The 18,090-nt window shown below is 40.2% G+C and overlaps 1 protein-coding gene and 1 pseudogene across 1 annotated transcript in view; one reads left to right on the top strand and one right to left on the bottom strand.

Moving 5' to 3' along the window:
- Positions 1-4,084: 4,084 nt before the first annotated feature.
- On the bottom strand, positions 4,085-4,452 carry LOC150018648 (protein POLR1D pseudogene; annotated as a pseudogene).
- Positions 4,453-6,353: 1,901 nt separating this feature from the next.
- Positions 6,354-18,090, top strand: part of CCDC81 (coiled-coil domain containing 81) — a 35,570-nt gene continuing 23,833 nt past the window's right edge. Inside the window, exons 1-3 of the mRNA XM_090267806.1 lie at positions 6,354-6,447; positions 10,344-10,405; positions 11,940-12,096. Of these exons, the coding sequence (XP_090123932.1) occupies positions 6,369-6,447; positions 10,344-10,405; positions 11,940-12,096 (298 nt within the window). The 5' untranslated portion in view covers positions 6,354-6,368. The remainder of the gene's footprint in view (positions 6,448-10,343; positions 10,406-11,939; positions 12,097-18,090) is intronic.

The raw sequence follows: 18,090 nt of genomic DNA, 5'->3' as shown, positions 1-18,090 counted from the left end.
TGTATATATCATGCAGTATATCCAAAGAGCAAATGCTTAGGGGAATTGCCTGGTTTCCTTGAGCTTTGCTATTGACTGAAGGTTATGTATCTTCAGGATATATAATGTTAATAGTTCATTGGAAGTTGCTAGTAAACACAGGGTCACGTGGATCTCCACAGCCTCTTTTGTCAAGAAACCTTTGACAAAAGGAAAAGACTTTAAAAGAAAGGTCTTTGTCCTTATTGTTAGTAGATCCTCTTTTCACCATCTACGTTTCACTCATTAGCAGCCATCCATAACCGTCTTCTGAAACTGAAGACAGCTTTTCTAGAGACTAAAAGGGTCATTACCATATTTAACTCAAAATTTAATCTAAGAAACGACTATATTTTTATAATTCCATGATTATCTTAAGATAGAATAATAATGCTAAGATCACCGCTAAAAATTAGCTGGCTTGGCAGTAGTTTGCCCATTGCTTGCTGCTGATCCATGCTGCAACAATACGTATTTATTCTCTGCCTATTTCCCCAAAGGATTTTAGACAGCTTTCTCTGCAAGAACAGGTGCTTCAAAATTAAACACCATCAATAGAATAAAGGACAAAAGACAGGCAGTAAAAAGAAGAGTGGGAGGAAATTATTTTTCCAAGAAACTAGCTTAAGAAAGGCCCAAAACTTATTTCTGACCTTCTTAGTAGACAAGATAGAGAAAGAGGCTGAGTTATAGAGCTTGCCATGTTTTAACACCGAGGTTCTCAGTCACAATGATTTTTTTTTTATGTAACATATTTTGTAATGTGTTGTACTATCCTGAAATGACTTTTATGGATAATATGGCTTATCTACCTATACTGTTTTAAAATGAATATATAGGAGGCAATTCCTAGGGGTCCTTCTGGGCTACTGGGAGTCTCCACTCCCCCTTCCCCACTCCCCTCCTTTCCCCTTCCTCTCCTTCCCTCCTTCCCTCCATTCCTCCTTCTCTCCACATTCTCCCCGCCTCCTCTCCCCCTTCCCCCTTTCTCCTCTCCTACTTCCCTTGCTCCTATGGGCTTTTGAGGTGGACTGGGAGTTTCTCTCTTACCTCTAACCCCTTTCCCTCCCCTCAAAAAAAGAAAAAAAATGAATATAAAGTCCTAAGTGTAGTATAATAGAGAAATTAAAGGTAAGTAAAATAATAAATATTTTAATATGTACATGTATAGGCATGACTCTGCTGGAAGGCAAATCAAGTCACCACATACTTATTGTGATTTTGAAGAATCACAATGAGTGTAACAGCTACAGATGCAGCCTGGTTCAGGTGTATTGGCTACTCAACTGCCACCAGCCTCATTAATTGTGATGATACAATTTCCTAAATCCTTAAAAATCTTGCCCTGATTTACTTGGAATTGAATTCTTAGGAAATTAAATGTTATTATGTTGAGCAAACACTTCTTTGTATTTATACATAAAGTGGACATTTTTCCAGGCTTATAAGCAGCCTTTTTTTCTTCCTTAATGGAAGTCTGATGAGATGTTAAAAATGGTATAAAGTGTGTAACAGTCTTTGCCATGCAGAACTGTCCTGTATGTTGCAGGCTGTTGAGCATTCCTGGTTTCTGTTCACACTAAGAGCCAGAAGTTTGTCCCTCTCAGTGCCATTGTGACAACCAAGCACTTTGGAAATCCGCTTGGCATTATTTGTTTAAATCATCATTTCCTGTGACCCAGTCACTACTTCTGGGTATATAAACATCAGAAATGAGTACATATATGCATAAAAAGCTTTGTTCAAGAAAATTTGCAGAGAAATGCAAATTAAAATCACAATGAGATACCACCTGGCACCTGTTGGAATAACTATTATTAATAATCAACTAATGCCAAGTGTTGGGTGAGGATGTGGAGAAAAGGGAACCCTCACGCACTGTTGGTGGAAATGTAGATTGGTGTAGGCACTGTGGAAAACAGTATGGAGTTTCCTTAAAAGTTAAAAACGAGAAGGGGGGACCAAGATGGCTGCGGAGTAGGAACAGTGTTCTCAGCTCGCTCCTGTTAAGGAGACAATCCAGGAGGAACAAACGCGGGGAGGAATGACTGAAACACAACAAGGACACCAGCCTGTTAAACCAAGCACGCCATTGACCGGAGACAGCCAACTGACCTGGAGTCTGCACGATCCTTCCCCATGTGGGAAGGCCACCCTCCCCTCCACACCCCCACTCTTATTAGGGTTTTCTGGACCCAAGGGTAGGTAGGACGACGACCATGTCCAGCTTGAAGCAGCTAGAGGAGCTTGAGACCTTCGTCCATTGTCCTTTACAAGATTACAAAGGGTCCTAATATTTGAGAGGGGGGGAATAGTTAATTTTTACGAACCAGGGGTATGGACTTGGGGGGAATTGCTGGGGGAGGGGGGTGCTGGGTGGAGGGGAGCAAGGGGGAGAAAATTGGAACTGTTGTAACAATATAATCAATAAAAAAACATTAAAAAAAAAAGTTAAAAATGGAACTGTCTTATGTCCCAGTGAGTCCACTTCTAGGAATATATCCAATAAAACTCAAAACACTGATTCAAAAGAATATATGCACCCCTATGTTCATTGCAGCACTGTTTACAATAGCTAAGATTTGAAAGCAACTCAGATGCCCATCAGAAGATGAGTGGATACAAAAGCTGTAGTACACTTATCAATGGAATACTACTCAGCTGTAAAAAAGAAGGAAATCTTACCTTTCAGGACAGCATCAATGGCTCTAGAGGGTTTTTTTGTTTCTTTTTACATTGTAAATACTTATTTAAAATTAAGATTTTTGAAACAACTATACTAAGTAGTTATCATAGGCCTTTAAATAAGAGATCGTCGGCAGCCGTCCGTCTCGAGAGACGATGGTGTAGCTTCTTAAGAGTCTATCTGCACCGCCGAGAATGGTTGTGCAGTCCGACTCGGGAGTGACACGGTATATGTCTCCTCCCGTGTTGAATCGACATCTTGCGATGACGCTGGAGTGTCCTCTCCAGTGAAGCTGAAGCTACAGAGCCTGGGCAGGGTGATATGGAGGGTCTGCTGTTGCCCATGCAGCAGACCCCCCCTCTCTTCGCAGCTGAAGGATCCAAGGGAAAGACGGAGTCAATACAGCTTGGCTTCAGGTGCGCTGCAGGAGTTGCCGGTGTTGACTACAACGTCAAACCGCCTTAGGGACTCCGGCTCCGGATTTTCTGTCGGGGTTTACTCCCTTAGCCTTTCCCCTGAAGAGGTATGCCGCAAGGCAGCGGAGGTTTTTTGGAATCAGAGTTTTCCTTCTCTGATGTGCCCTGACTGGAAGATCGAACCAGCGACACTTAGCTCGCAGGCCGACGCTCAATCCACTGAGCCAAACCAGCCAGGGCAAATAAGAGATAACATTAAAATATTGTGTACATTTTAACTTGAGTTTTTAAAGCACCACTTAACACATATTTAAAAAATTAAATATTGAAAAACTGTCCTATCTCAGGAATGAGTTTAGGAATGCACACAGGACAACAGAGCCAATCTTTAACCTCTGCTTATTGATAGGAAGCACACAATTCAAAGCCATTTTAAAGTGTTTCCTACATTGCTCACTTAAAGGAAAACAAATGCAGAATCATCAAAGAATTTCTTGGTAAATTTCTAGCTCTTGGAAGGCTACGACTTTCCTTAAATATGATTTCTACATTTTAAATTTGTCGCCCCAAAAGGTAAAGTGTAGGATTTACAAGTATTTCATTTTTTGGAGAAATTTTGAGAAATGACCACAATTGCAGCACATCGAAAAAACTGGAACTAGTTTAATGATCTCTGAAAACCTTTATGTTCTAGATTTATTTTGAAATCAATTTCTAAACAAGATAACATAGCAACAATACATATGTATACCACGTGGCTGAAGTGGCTTAAACTTGCCAAGACATCTTCAGAGCAAGTCCTTTTGTACTAATTTCCTTGAAGAGTTTCTAGGTCACTCTGCTTGTCACAACACAAAGGTCCTACCCTAAAAACTGCTCTTAGGTGTTTGCTCTGCCAGCTCAGGGAATGTCTTAATAACCTTCTCTACATTTCCCAGTCTCTCACAGGAAACAGCACTTGTGGCTAGTCATTCTCTGTTCCTGCCTCATTTCCTGTTGGACCGCTTTCATACTTGTTCTGGCTGCTCCACTTCCTCGGTGGAGGACTGACTGGCCCGAGCTTGGAAGCCGTGCTTGTACGGGTGGGCTCTGTGCTTCTTCCGGCTTTCTTCCTCCTGGTTGTGGCTCGTCACAGGTTCCTTACCGCCCTCTTTTTGTTCATGGTCTTGCTCTTTCTGGGAGGGGAGTGTGTTCTTAATTGTGTTAGTGAGACATCTTGTATGGGTGCCAGCAAGAGGACACTTCATCCTACCCATGGGTCCTATTGTTTCCCACGTTTTGCCTCTTCAAGCATTTTATTGCTTTCCTTCCCAACTTCTGGTCCTCTTCCATCGCGGGAGTTGGCTGACGGAATCCTTAGGTGGTGCTGGTGGACGGGATGCTCTGCCCCATATCGCGAAACGTGCAAGCCAAGCAGGAAGGAAGGAAGCACCGTCTAGAGGGTATTAAGCTAAGTGAAATAAGCCAGTCAGAGAAAGGGTAAATACCGTATGATTTCACTTATATGTGGAATCTAATGAACAAAATAAACAAACATAGAAACAGATTCATAGATGCAGAGAACAGACTGACAGCTGTCAGAGGCGGGGGGCTATGGGGCTGGGTGAAAAAGGTGAAGGGATTAAGCAAAAAGAAAAAAACAAACCCTCATAGACACAGATAAGAGCATCATTATTACCAGAGGAAAAGGGGGTGGGGGCAGGTAAAAGAGGGCAAATGGGAGAAAATGATGATTGAAGGAGGCTAGACTTAGGATGGTGAACACAATAAAATATATAGATATATTATAGAATTGTTCACTTGAAATCTATATAATATTATTAACCAATGTAACCCCAATAAATTCAATAAAAAATGTTTGCAGAAACATTACTTTTTTTTTTATCCTTATCTGAGGGTATGTTTTTATGGATTTTAGAGGGAGAGAAAGAGAGAGATGTGAGAAGAGAGAAATGCTGATGGGTTGCCTCCTGTACGTGAATAACTGGGAATCGAACCTGCAGCTTTTTGGTGTAAGGGATGATGTTCCAACCAGATGAGCCACCTGGCCAGGGAGCAACATTATTCTTAATAGCCCTAAGTGGAAACAACTCAAATATATCCTCAACAATAGAATGGATTAAAAAAAACTGTGGCATAGTCATACAGAAGAATGATATGCAATAGTGAATATGGAAAAATTGCTACTACAGAAACCATGGAGGAATCTCATAAACATAATGTTGCGTGATAAAGCCATACACAAAAGAATAAATGCTATATAATTCTAGAAGTTCAAACACAGGCAAAACAAGTTTATAGTATTATTTGGCATAATGGCTGGAGAGGGAATGAGATGCCTTTCTGTAGTACTGAGAGAATCCCAAGTCTTGACTGGATGGGGTTTACATGTGTGTTCACTTTGTGATGATAATTCATTATCAATAGATTGAGAGTAAGAAAACCATTCTGCAGGGTGAGATTCATAAAGTGTATAGGGGGTGAAAAAAAAGTGACTGTAATTTTAAAAATGTCAGTCCTTTCCCCAATCCTCCAGCCCTCTATCTCCTAGGTGGGGACCCAAGAAAAAACCAATCATAGGAAACAGATTCCAGCTCAAACTTAAACCCTCAAACAGACCCGGAGATTCAAATGTCCATCACTCGGGCAAAAGGTATTTTCAGGTTTGTATACCGTGACTACAAAAGTGATTTTTTACTGCTTAGGGTAAGAGGAGAAGGAAAAAAAAACAGAAAACATTTAAGTTACTTCCCAACCTCGCTATCTGAAGCTCACAAAATCACGGGACAGCCTGGCGCCCATCCTAGGGGGCGGGACCAAGGTCCCAGCAACGGAGCGATCCTTTGTTGCTTCCTAGCAACGCGCCCCTCCCTCCCCTAGGCTTGCCTACTTCCTCTGTCTCCCTTCTGGCTCAGGCTCGGGCTCAGTCTCTCACTGTCCCTTCCAGTGGTCCCGAGTGCTTGGATTTGCGCACTGTGCTTCTGATGCCACTTAGCTCTTGGGTTTCCCGCGGTGGAAGCCGCTCAGGGAGAACCAGAGCAGGGAGAGGGACGGCGAGAAAAAAAACGTTTAAGGAACAAAAATTTCAATAGTTGGAAATTTTTATATTGAAGGGTCATCCAGACCTCCGAGGAGAGGGGACTGGATGATCCTTCTTTATATGGAGCTCATTTTTGTATGAGCTCCATATACAGAAGCGAGATAAAAGACCCGTTGAGGACCCAGCAAGAGCCAACTGGGGACTGGAGATGTTGGACACCATCATCCCTTCCCCACGGGACCTGGGCAGGAAGGTGTTGCCCACGCTGCCCTTGCTGAGCCAGGAGGGTAAGTTACTTGAGGTGGGGGCCCTGGGGCTGAACCTTTATCTGCTGGGGGTGGAAGTGGAAGACCTTCCTCTCTGTCCCCTGGGGTGGCCATGTCACTTTGGCAACCAGCTGGTAATCATATCAAGCTCTGACTGGATGCCCAGAGACCATTTTATTGACTGCCTTAATAAGGGGCAGGGGCCAGCTGAGGGTTTTTATTAAACAAGATAACATATATACAGCACTTCGCCCCAGGTCTAGTACAAAGTAAATGCTTAATAATTGTTTGCATATCACAGCCACCTCAAAACGGCTCCTCAGAGTTCAGTCAGAAACACAGCTACTTTTGTTGCCCTTGGTGTTTTAGGAAAGTGTTAAGAAAGTGAGACGATCATAGAAATAACTGGATGTTGGAAGAAGACTGAGCAGCTTTTCAAAGAAAACTTACTAAGCTTGGTTAAAAGCATAGTTTCTTAGAAGAGTCACCCCAGAGTGGCACTGAGATCTGTCTGTCAGTAAGAGACAGGAGCCCTTGGAAAGAAAGGTGCTCCAGAAGCGGAAGCTGCTGTTACTATCAATTCATTGTAACTTAGACGTGTTGCCTTGGCTTTAACCAAATGCTTCAGGGAGACAAATAAATGAGTAGATGCATCTTCTTATCTCTTTCCTCTGCATCACTCCTATTTTTTCCTGTTAAAATAATTGTAAAAGAAGCATCAAAGGTAATGGTTTTATGGGTTTAAAAATATTTGCCATGTTTATACATTTATATATAATTTATTCACTCAAGTACATTTTAGAATATGCTCTGTACTTGCTGGGCACTAGAGAATTGATAGCGAGCAAAAACTCTGGAATTTACAATATACTGGGGAAAGATACACATTGACCAAATACAGAATATAAATTTACACGTAGTAAGTGGTCACCAGTGTCAGAGATGACTGAGGGGTCAGAGAAGTGACAAATATGTCCATTGATTTTATTGACAAGGAGACCATTGGTGATTTCAGCAAGAGCTTTGTTGGTTGAATGACAGAAGCAGAAATCAAATTAATACTTATTAACTCTTGGAAATGACCCATTGTTAAGGAGGTGAGGATGAACTAACATCAGCAAAACACATACACTAACTTTTCATCATTGTATACATGAAGTCCTGCTGCTTCCATATGTTTCACCAAAGTTTAATGTTATGTAATCATCATCTTACAGATGTGCACTGGGTGAAAGCTATTGAAGACTATGGAGTTGGGAAGGTCTTTAAGACAGGCAGCACATTGATCTTCCCACGGCTTAATGCTCTGGGAACACTTTTTTCCCCAAATTTCTCAGTAATAATTTGTTGTTTGTATACCAGTATTTTAATTTTAGAAGATCTTTTATTAAGTCAAGGAACTTATGTTTTCATTTTTGATATAAACATCTACTTCAAACAAGTATATTATTTTATAGTTTACACAATGAGCATTTAAATCTTTTTTATAATGATCATATATGAGATACAGTATTTCTACTTGGTACTGTGTTTAAAATATAGTTTCGAGAGCACAAACTTTAGAACTGAATATAGGCATTATTTCCTTATAATAGTGATTCTTGGTATTTCAGTGTTTGATTAAAATAACACCAGTTTCCTTAAAATAATAAAGTAGCATATTATTTAATTGGCTTTTTAGAGTGGATTAAAATTCTTTTTGTTTTGAAATTTAGTGATACCTTCTATGATACTTTGGGATGTTAGAAAAATCAAAGAACTTACAGTGTGTGAAATTTCCAAATCTATTCCAATTGAATTGCAGGGCCAAAAACTACCTAAAGGGGATGATTTGCATGTTTCCTTTTTCTTAAGTGAGAAATAGCAAATTTCAGCTTAGAATAATAAACTGTGCTCTTATATAACCTTGCCTGTTAGGTTTTATAGAGTAAAACAACACAGTGGACTTGAATGTATCATCCAGATGAAGAAAGACTATCCTCAAATTTCCAATTAAGCTCAGTCAAGCCTTTTTACTAGGGTTTAGTTGCAGCTATATAGTTTCTCCTGACCCTAATGAAATCATTTCCTTTTGGTGTAGATTGTTTTTCTGAAATTTGAGCTGCATATCAGGAGTGTAGGTGAAAGACTTAACAGTTTTGACCTGATAACTTTGAAAGGTCTCCATGTCAATCTGGAAACTGAGATTCTGTATTATTAATTAATTAATTAATTATGTTTTTGGTCATAATGATTTAAATTCAGTGTACAGTTGGAACTGGGTAAGAGACCTTAGTTCTTAGCCAGCAGTATAATTCTTTTGTCTAGAGGGTTGGGGAGAAGTGGGGAAAATAATAAGATGGGAGGAATAGAGGAAATACCTGATTATAGTAAACTGTGTGTCCATGATTCAGTGCGAAAGGCAGACTCTTGACATTTGGCTCACTGTACCACGCAGCCCTCGGTTTCCTGGTGAGTGAATGAGTGTCTATCACGTGACCTTTTCTTAGGTGCCCATGAGAGTTACTTCTAATTACCTAACTTGCTCCTTCCTTCACACATTAAAATGCTTATAACCCCGATATACTGGAATTAAAAGACTACAATTTTTCTGTTTTTGATAGTGGTTTAAACCATCAGAAAAGAAAAGGTATACCAATAAAGCAAGCAGTTCCCAAAGTGGGGCAAGAATTGATCTTTTGTTACCAACTGCATCTATGTCCCACAGAGGCAACCTGGTAAATGCCACTGTTCTTGATCTTTAATTTGAGAATTAAAACAGTCTTTTGATTTGCAGAGTTCCTGATGGAAGAACATGATTAAGATTGGAACGGAGATGTTGATGCAGACATAGTTTTCTATATTCTAAATACTAGAGTATACCTTCATATCACACATCAACACTTTAGTGATTGGCAACAATTCATTTTTCTACCACAATGTTTTTGAAATGCAGCTCAGAACAAGAAAATAAATATAGAAGGCCTCTGATCATTCAAACCAGAGAGTGCAAAGGCTATGCACTGATTCAGAGTAAAGCCAGAGCCCCTAAGGATCACTTCCCAAAGATCTGTTTTTAAAAATTATTATTTTAGCCTTAATATTAGTATATTTTTTAAAATCAGGAACACAACAGGACAGAAGCAGTGAATGAGGACTGGGCAGGGAGCCTGCAGAGTACTGACTGGTAGTAGAGAAAAGTGACAGCTGGTAGTCTAACAGTGACAAATGAGAATGAAGAGCAGTTAAGAACTAGTCAAAAATGAAAGTATAGAGACAGTTAATGTACAGATAACAGCTTTTCATGCCTTAGTGGCCCTTGACTTTATTCCTGCAATAGAATACTGTAAGAGTGAAGGTTCACATTTATCAGATGGCACAGAGTAGGCAATTGTTTGTTGAGTGGGTCATTAAGAAAAGGGTAGGTTATACTTGGTTAACTTTATAGCATAAAAGGAAATGTGTGACAGAGTTCCCTTTATTCTAGAAAGATTTTCTTCAGAATCTTATTGTAATTATATATATATATTTTAATCCTCGCCAGAGAATGTGCTTTTTTAAATTGATTTTAGAGAGAGAGGAAGGGAGAGAGAAACATCAATGTGAGAGAAAAACATTGATCTATTGCCTCCTGTATGTGTCCTGACTGGGAGTTGAACCCACAACCTTTTGGTGTTGGGACAATGCTCCAACCAACTGAGACACCTGGCCAGCACTATAATTATTATATTTTTAATCATATTTTTGTAGCTTAAAGGAGTAAGCATTAGTTACCCTGAAAGTTTTGAGGAATGCCTTTGTTCTCTGTTAATTCTAAATTAATTGGGAATCACTGTTATTTGGTTCTGTATTTAATATTTACATTTTTATTTATTAGAACTAGATACTAAGAGGATGGGTACTTAAATAAATTGTTCTTGGTTTCTTTGGAATTACAGAAGTCTCTACTATTTGGGACCATGTATCAGAATTTGTGGAACGGCAGCTATCCCTACAGAAGGTAGGACTTACACTTTAATTTTATTTTTTAAAAGACTTTATTTATTTATTTTTAGAGAGAGGGGAAAGGAGGGAGAAAGAGAGGGAGAAAAACATCAATGTGTGGTTGCCTCTTGCATGCCCCCAACTGTGGGCCCAGGCTGCAACCTAGGCATGTACCTTGACTGGGAATCAAACCGGTGACCCTTTGCTTCGCAGGCTTGCTGTCAATCCACTAAGCCACACCAGACAGGGCTATACTTTAATTTTAATGTAGGAGTCCAAAGAATCTTTTCACCTTAGTTTTATATAATTTTGCTGGGAGCAGGATAGCAGACTTTAGAGCCACCCAGTTTAACTTTCTGTCCTCTGATTTTATGGTGATCACACTTAGGACTTGCAGATATTTGTAAGTTCTGCTCTTCCAGTGATACAAACTATGTTGCTGATCAGCCTGTGTGTGTGGAGAGAAACTAGATGAATTCTGTTTATCTGTGAACAGATAGTTCCTGGCTTACCTCTAGAAAGATATGATAATTCTTCTCATCTTGCCTCCTTGTAGGGAATGGATTTTAATTGAAATGTAAGAAGATACTTAGGGACTGAACCCAACTTGCCAAAAATGAGAAACTTTTCTCAGGGTTGGACTATTTCCTCCTGACAGAGATTTGGGGAGTTTGTAGGAAGCTGGGAGGTTGTGAAACTTTTATACCCAACCCAGAGGTCCCTATGTGACAGCCCTTACGCTGAATCATCCTTGACACCAATTTTGTTTGGTATGATCATTTGAATTAGTCATCACCACTTACAATTTGGAGACTTTATATAAAGTTTTGGATTTTTTTTCTCAAAAATTAGATTTAACAATACTAGTTTTTCATTTCTGTGTGTGGTACTTGGCTGAAACTGGCAACAGGCTCTCCCTTTTTGATGGGGCATGCACTCTAGCTGCTGCCTTCCCTGCCTGCATAACTTCACTCACTCACTGTGTCCTTTCTTGGCCTCTGAAAGCATTTGAGTGTGTAAGCCTCGATGTATGATATTTCCGGAGAGGGAGTGACCCAGTTTGAGAGCTCAAAGCATTTGTTTCTCTCCACCAGCCAAGATCATCACACTGCAGCATCTGCCTTGGTGCTGGGTTGTCTGATTTTAAGTAAGGAACATAAAGTTTAAAAGAAGGAATGAGAAAGCAGAGTTTCTCATGACCCTTTAAGTTCTCTCCCTCCAATGGCAAATGATTAAAATTTAAAATGTTCAACAATTTAGGACTTAGTCTAGATTAAAAGCAGTTATGGCATCCATACAAGTTTTCTTAGTCCTCACAGCCTTTGACTGTTATGGATATGAGGGATCTGATATTAGAAAAGCATCATGGATTGATATATTACATTTTATACTAAAGTTATTATAGCTGTGGCTGTAAAACGTTGTAGCATCATTAAATTTTTAAGGGCTAAGGTTAATTCTCCTCATGTTTTTTTTGATAACAGTATTAAGGATTGTTTTTTCTTCACCCACTCAGTAAACTGTGACTGTTTTTTCTTTTCTCCTTTCAGGGGGTTCAGGTTCCAGGACTTGGCACTTTCACCTTCATGAGACAAAAACTTGAGGTGGGAAACAACAAGTGTATTCTGTTTCAGAGGCCCTTATTTATCATGGCGGAGAAGCTGCTACAGCTCCACGGGCTCAAACAAAACAAAATATATTCTCCTGGTAAACATGGTTGCTATTTAAGAATTTCCCAGGGTGACTGACCTGGTGATGAGAAGGGTGGGCAAAACTTGGTCTGTTGGGGCTCACTTTTCACATGGCATCATTGGCAGAGGGAGGGGCTAAGGCAGAAACATAATACATGGTCCTCTTGCTGGCCACTGTAAACCTCTGTGGCTTTAGAGGCAGGCTGGAGAAGCCCTGACGTGACAGCAAGGCAGATTTATGTAGAAGCCATATCACGGTGTTGTACGAACTTTATTCATATTTCAGATGCTAAGAAATTAGACATGGTTATAAAGTAGAGAAAATTAGGGTCTCTGGTTGGGAGAATTATAGTCAGTGTCAGTTGTGAAAAGGATCACTGTGTACTTATCACATATAATCTAGATTACTAAAATTTACAAGTTAGAAGGGTGATAATTCCATAAAGAGTAAATGAATACCTTGTATATGTCTCACACTCTAAAATCTTCCTCCCTCCCCTTCTCCTTTCCTTCTTCCCTTCCTCCCTCTCTCCCTCCCTCCCTTCCTTCTTTCCTTCCTTCCTTCCTTCCTTCCTTCCTTCCTTCCTTCCACTAGTATTTACTGAGGACCAACTATGTGTCAGGCCTGCTTGAGAATCAGTGGTAAACAAACAAACACGATGCCTATCACATGACACTACATTGAAGCCTCAGTGTCTTGACTTTGTGACACCTGCACTGGTTACTGAGAGCCTTTGGGGTTTCCTCCCTGATTTCTAGCTTTGTTCCTTTGATCTTTCTTATCCCCTTCTGCATCAGACTCATATATGAATGAAGAAAGATAGTCTGCTTGCAATGTCAGCAGGTGAAAACACTGAAACTCAACTCTATGTTAAGTTTCTTGAAAATTTTCAGGGTCACTTTTCACCAAAAACATTACATATTGAAAAAATGCAAACTATACTTAGAATTTATTATGCATGTATTTAGTACAATGCGTTTGATGGACTTTTCACCCATTTTTATTTATAGTTTTATGACAGAAGAAATATCCCAATTCATCAAAAGTCTACAAAATTAAATAAAAAGAAAGCCCTGTTTTGCAAAAATATTTTCACAAGGTTGAGGCAATTTCAGAATTAAATATGTATCAATGAATTAGTTCACAGCTTAGCTTTAGGGTTATTATTCTTCATCATAGTCTGTGCTTTGAATAACTCAGAATTTAGCATGGAAGATAGATATAAAAGCAAATGATACAAAATGGTTAAGTGCTATAAGAGCAGCATTGGTCAGAATTGGATCAAATGCTAGGATTGCCTAACTCTGCTTGGGAAGGTTTAGGGAGATAACATGTGAGGAGGCCTTAAAGGATGACAGGACTTTGCTGGTAGAGAAGCTGTGGAAGATATTTCAGGAACAGTATAGACAATTAAAGAATAAGGGCAAACGTGAAGGCTGTGAAGGATATCTGTGTGGTCAGGGCAAACAACCGTACAGGCAAGTGGAGGAAGGTACAACAGAAATGGTTAGTAGGGATCAAATTGTGAGGGGCCTTAAATGGAGTGATAAAGACTTTGGAATTCATCCTGTAGGCCCTGAGGAGCCAGCAGGAGATTATGTGTACTGGTCCAGTTTTTAGTTTAGGAAGATAGCTCTTTTAATTATAATAGTTTGGTAAAATATGGTACAGAAGATGGTGTACCTCCTTGCACAACCACATCAAAATTACAACTAAATTATAGAACTGTCACTCAGAGCCAGCCCAAATCGAGTTGAATGGAAGTCTGACAACTATGGAATTAAACCACATCCATCCAGACTAGTAGGAGGGATGAGGATTCAGAATGGGTTGGTCCCACATCCACGTGTGGGAGACAAACATTCAGGAGGGATATCTCGGGATTGAGGAATCCCATCCCTACACCAGGCCCCCAATCCCAGGGTTCCAGTGCCAGGGAGGTAAGTTCCCACAACATCTGGCTTCAAAAGCCAGTGTGGATTGAGTGGGTGGAAGAAACTTTTGGAGTCGCAAGTAGTTCCTCTTAAAGAACCCACACACACTTACTCAGATTCACTTCCTCTGAGCTCCAGCACCAGAGTAGCAGCTTGAAAGGCACCAGTGGCACACAGGGAAGAACTGAAGTGTCTGACATCAAGGCAAGAGCTGGGGGACAGCTTTCTCCAAGACAGAAAGGCAGGCAGATGCCTTATCTGAGACTCTTATCAACCTGGCTAACACTGTTTGCTCTATCCTAGAGCACCCCGATGCTTGGTTCCACCCAACTCACAGCTGTTAACAGTAGCTCTTCCATATAAATGGCTGGTCTTGGCTCATGCTCCATAACTTTCTAAATCCTCTTAAACAAGGAACAGTGGGCCTCAGCGAACCCCCAGCTCCACCCCTGAATCCCCAGGAGAGAATATAAAGGAGATAGAAAAGGACAAAATCCTGTAAAATAAGCAAACCACCATCTTATATGAAATAGAAGAGGAAGGAAGCCAGCAAAGGAGACCAAGGAAGAAGAAAATGGATACTAGAGAAGAGAGGCTATGGTTTACCGAAGCTAAAGAGAGGGCATGACAATAAGATTTTCAGTGTATCCATTGGCTTGTCCATCATGAGATGATAGTGCCTTTCTGAGATAAGTACGCCAGAAGACAAATTGCAGAGAGGCATTGGGTAAGTGGGATGAGAGAATCTAGAGGCAGGTAGTATAGCTTTCTCTTTTAAGAAATTTGTTTTAAAAAGTGAAATGGAGGGAGATGGTATAGAATCACCACTAATTGTGCAGGAGACAGTGGGATAATCTAGGGAAGCTTGTGTCTTACAGAGTTGTTAATCATCATTGTCCAGCAGTGTTGGACATTAATGCTTGCTGAATGATGGTTTAGGATGTGATCTTGTCTCTATCCTGTCTCTTTACCAGTGGGCCTTGTTTACTGTCTGTTTTTGGATTTATCATGTTGATCATTGCTATTTATCCTTTTTCTGACTTGTGGACCTGGCCAAGCTCTATACTTGTCCTAGTTGAATAGACCCTGTGCTTCCTTCAAGCCAGATATGGTCATATTCCTTGCAATGTCATTTATGGACTTATTAGAGAGGAAAAGCTTTATGCAGGTTATCCTCTGAGAAGACCCAATTTCATTTGAAAGATAACTTCTAGTGAAGATGACTGCCTTTTCAAAACACTTAATGTCTGTAGATATTTATAATCATTTAAAAATCATATGATAACTGGAAGAGACAAATATCGCTGCAGCCCCCTAAAAGATAAGGGGGCTGAAAAATTCAGAAAACCCTCTGATGAAGAGAAGTATTTATTATTGGGTTCGGCAAAAAGTTTGTTTGTTTGTTTGTTTTTTCTGTAAGATGCCTCCCGTAGTGCTTAGTTCTCTTTAACTTTATTCAAAACAATTTTCTTAGATTGTATGTAACAGCTGTCATATCAGTGTGCATTTAAAAAGAACTTATCAAAATTGGTGAACGTTTTTTCATTTGTTCATTCTATTTTTTAAGTATATTTTATTGATTATGTTGTTACGATAGTCCCAATTTTTTTCCCTTTGCTCCCCTCTGCCCAGTACCCCACTTTTCTCCAGAAACCCCACGCCCCTTAGTTCACGTCCATGGGTCATGCATATTAAGCTTTGGTTTCACCCTTTCCTATATTATTCCCCCTGTCTGTTTTGTACCAACCAATTATGCTTCTTAATCCCTGCACCATTTCCCCATTTCTCCCCCTTTCCCCTCTCAGCTGATAATCCTCCAAATGATCCCCATACCTATGATTCTGTTTCTATTCTGGTTTGCTTAGTTGGATTTTGTTTTTATTTTTTAGATTCAGTTGTTGATAGCTGTGAGTTTGTTGTCATTTTAGTGTTCATAGTTTTGATCTTCTTTTTCTTAAATAAGTCCCTTTAGCATTTTATATAATAATTGTAGGCTTGGTGATGATGAACTCTTTTAGCTTTGCCTTGTCTGGTAAGCACTTCCTCTGCCCTTCCATTCTAAATGATAGCTTTTCTAGATAGAGTAGTCTTGGTTGTAGGTCCTTGCTTTTCATTACCTTGAATACTTCTTGCAGTCCTTGTGTGCAAAGTTTCTTTTGAGAAATCAGCTGATAGTCTTATAGGCATCCCTTTGTAGGAAACTCTTCTTTTCTCTTGCTGCTTTAAAAAAAAAAATTATTTGTTTATTGTTTTGTTTATTTATTTATTTTTTAGAGAGAGGGGGAAAAGAGAAAGAGGGGGAGAGAAACATCACTGTGTGGTTGCCTCTCACTTGCGCCCCCAACTAGGGACCCGACGTGCAACCGAGTAATGTGCCCTGACTGGGAATTGAACCAGCGACACTTGGCTCGCAGGCCGACGCTCAACCCACTGAACCACAGCATCTCTTGCTGCTTTTAAGATTCTCTCTTTATCTTTCACCTTTGGCATTTTAATTATGATGTACCTTGGTGTGGTCCTCTTTTGGTCTAACTTGTCTGGGACTCTCTGTGCTTCCTGGACTTACATGTCTATTTCCTTTGCCAAATTTTGAAATTTTCCTTTATTATTTTTTCACATAAGCTTTCAATTTCTTGCTCTACCTCTTCTCCTTCTAGCACCCCTATGATTCAGATGTTGGCACATTTAAAGTTGTCCCAGAGGTTGCTAAGCCTCTCCTCATTTTTTCAATTCTTGTTTTCTTATCTTGTACTGGTTGACTGTTTGTTTCTTCCTTATGTTCCAAGTAATTGATTTGAACCCCGGTTTCCTTCCCTTCACCACTGGATTTGTGTGGATTTTCCTTTGTTTTATTTAGCATAGCCTTCATGTCTTCCCTTATGTGTTTGCCATACTTAAGCATATCTGTCAAGCCTGTGAGCATCTTTATCACCAGTGTTTTGAACTCTATGTCTGTTAGGCTGGTTATCTCCTCATTGCTTAGTTCTCCCACTGGAACCTTGATCCGTTCCCTCTTTTGGGCCATACTTCTCTGTCTCCTCATCTTGACAGGCTCCTGTGTTAATTTGCCTATGTGTCTTAGGTAGAGCTGTTGCACCTGTTATGTTGTAAGAGGCAGAGCCTTAAGTATTCATCAGTATGGGTGACCTGTTTTACCACGTTGTGGCGCTGTATGTAGGGGAGGGGTCTGAGAGGGAACAATGCCACTTGCTCAGCACTTGCCCCTTTTCCAGGCACTTCTCCTGTTTCCTATTGGGACTGGTGCCTCTCTAGCTGTTGCCCTGACCATTGTTCCTAGAGTGGGTGGATCTGTGGACATTCTAGGACCATGCGGACCCTTTAAACAAACAGACTCTACTGAGAGACTGGCAGTTTCTTCCTCCTCTCCAACCTCCACTGGTTTGCATAGTCAGAAGCAATGAGGCTTTATTTTCCCTGGCACTGAAACTGTTAGCTGTGCAGTCTGGTCTGGTGCTGGAAGCGCCTCTCAGGTGTCCCTCCCTACTTTTTAAAATGTATGACTGCACTTTCCACCGGCCTGCTGCTGCTGCTGCCTCCGCCACACTGCATCCTCTCCGCCCCGGCTCCATCTCTCTTACTTGTCTGGATGAGTATTTCTTCTTTATATCTTTGTTTGTTGGACTTCCATGCAGCTTGGTTTTCTGCATCTTATGGTTGTCTCTAGTTTTGAGGTAGTTGTACTCCTTCTTAGTTGTGGAGGGAGATGCAGCATCTCTGTCTAGGCCTCCATCTTGGATGGAAGTCTCCAAAATTGGTGAATTTTTTGTAGCCATTTTAATATTGAAGATGGAAGAAATATGCAACATTTTCGACATACGATGCTTGATTTTTTCAATAATGATAAAAACGCAACTGAAACACCAGAAAAGATTTGTGCAGTGTATAAAGAAGGTGCTGTGACCTATTGAATGTGTCAAAAGTGGTTTGTAAAGTTTCATGCTGGAGGTTTTTCGCTGGATGATGCTCCATGGTTGGGTAGACCAGTTGAAGTTGTTAGCGACAAATTGAGACATTAATTGAGAACAATCAACATTATACCACATGGGAGATAGCC

Source organism: Furipterus horrens, unplaced genomic scaffold, assembly GCF_987537825.1.
Source record: "Furipterus horrens unplaced genomic scaffold, mFurHor1.1.pri manual_scaffold_2, whole genome shotgun sequence".
Lineage (NCBI taxonomy): Eukaryota > Metazoa > Chordata > Mammalia > Chiroptera > Furipteridae > Furipterus > Furipterus horrens.
Note: the sequence above shows the minus strand (reverse complement) of the source record. Positions and strands in the feature narration are given on the sequence as shown.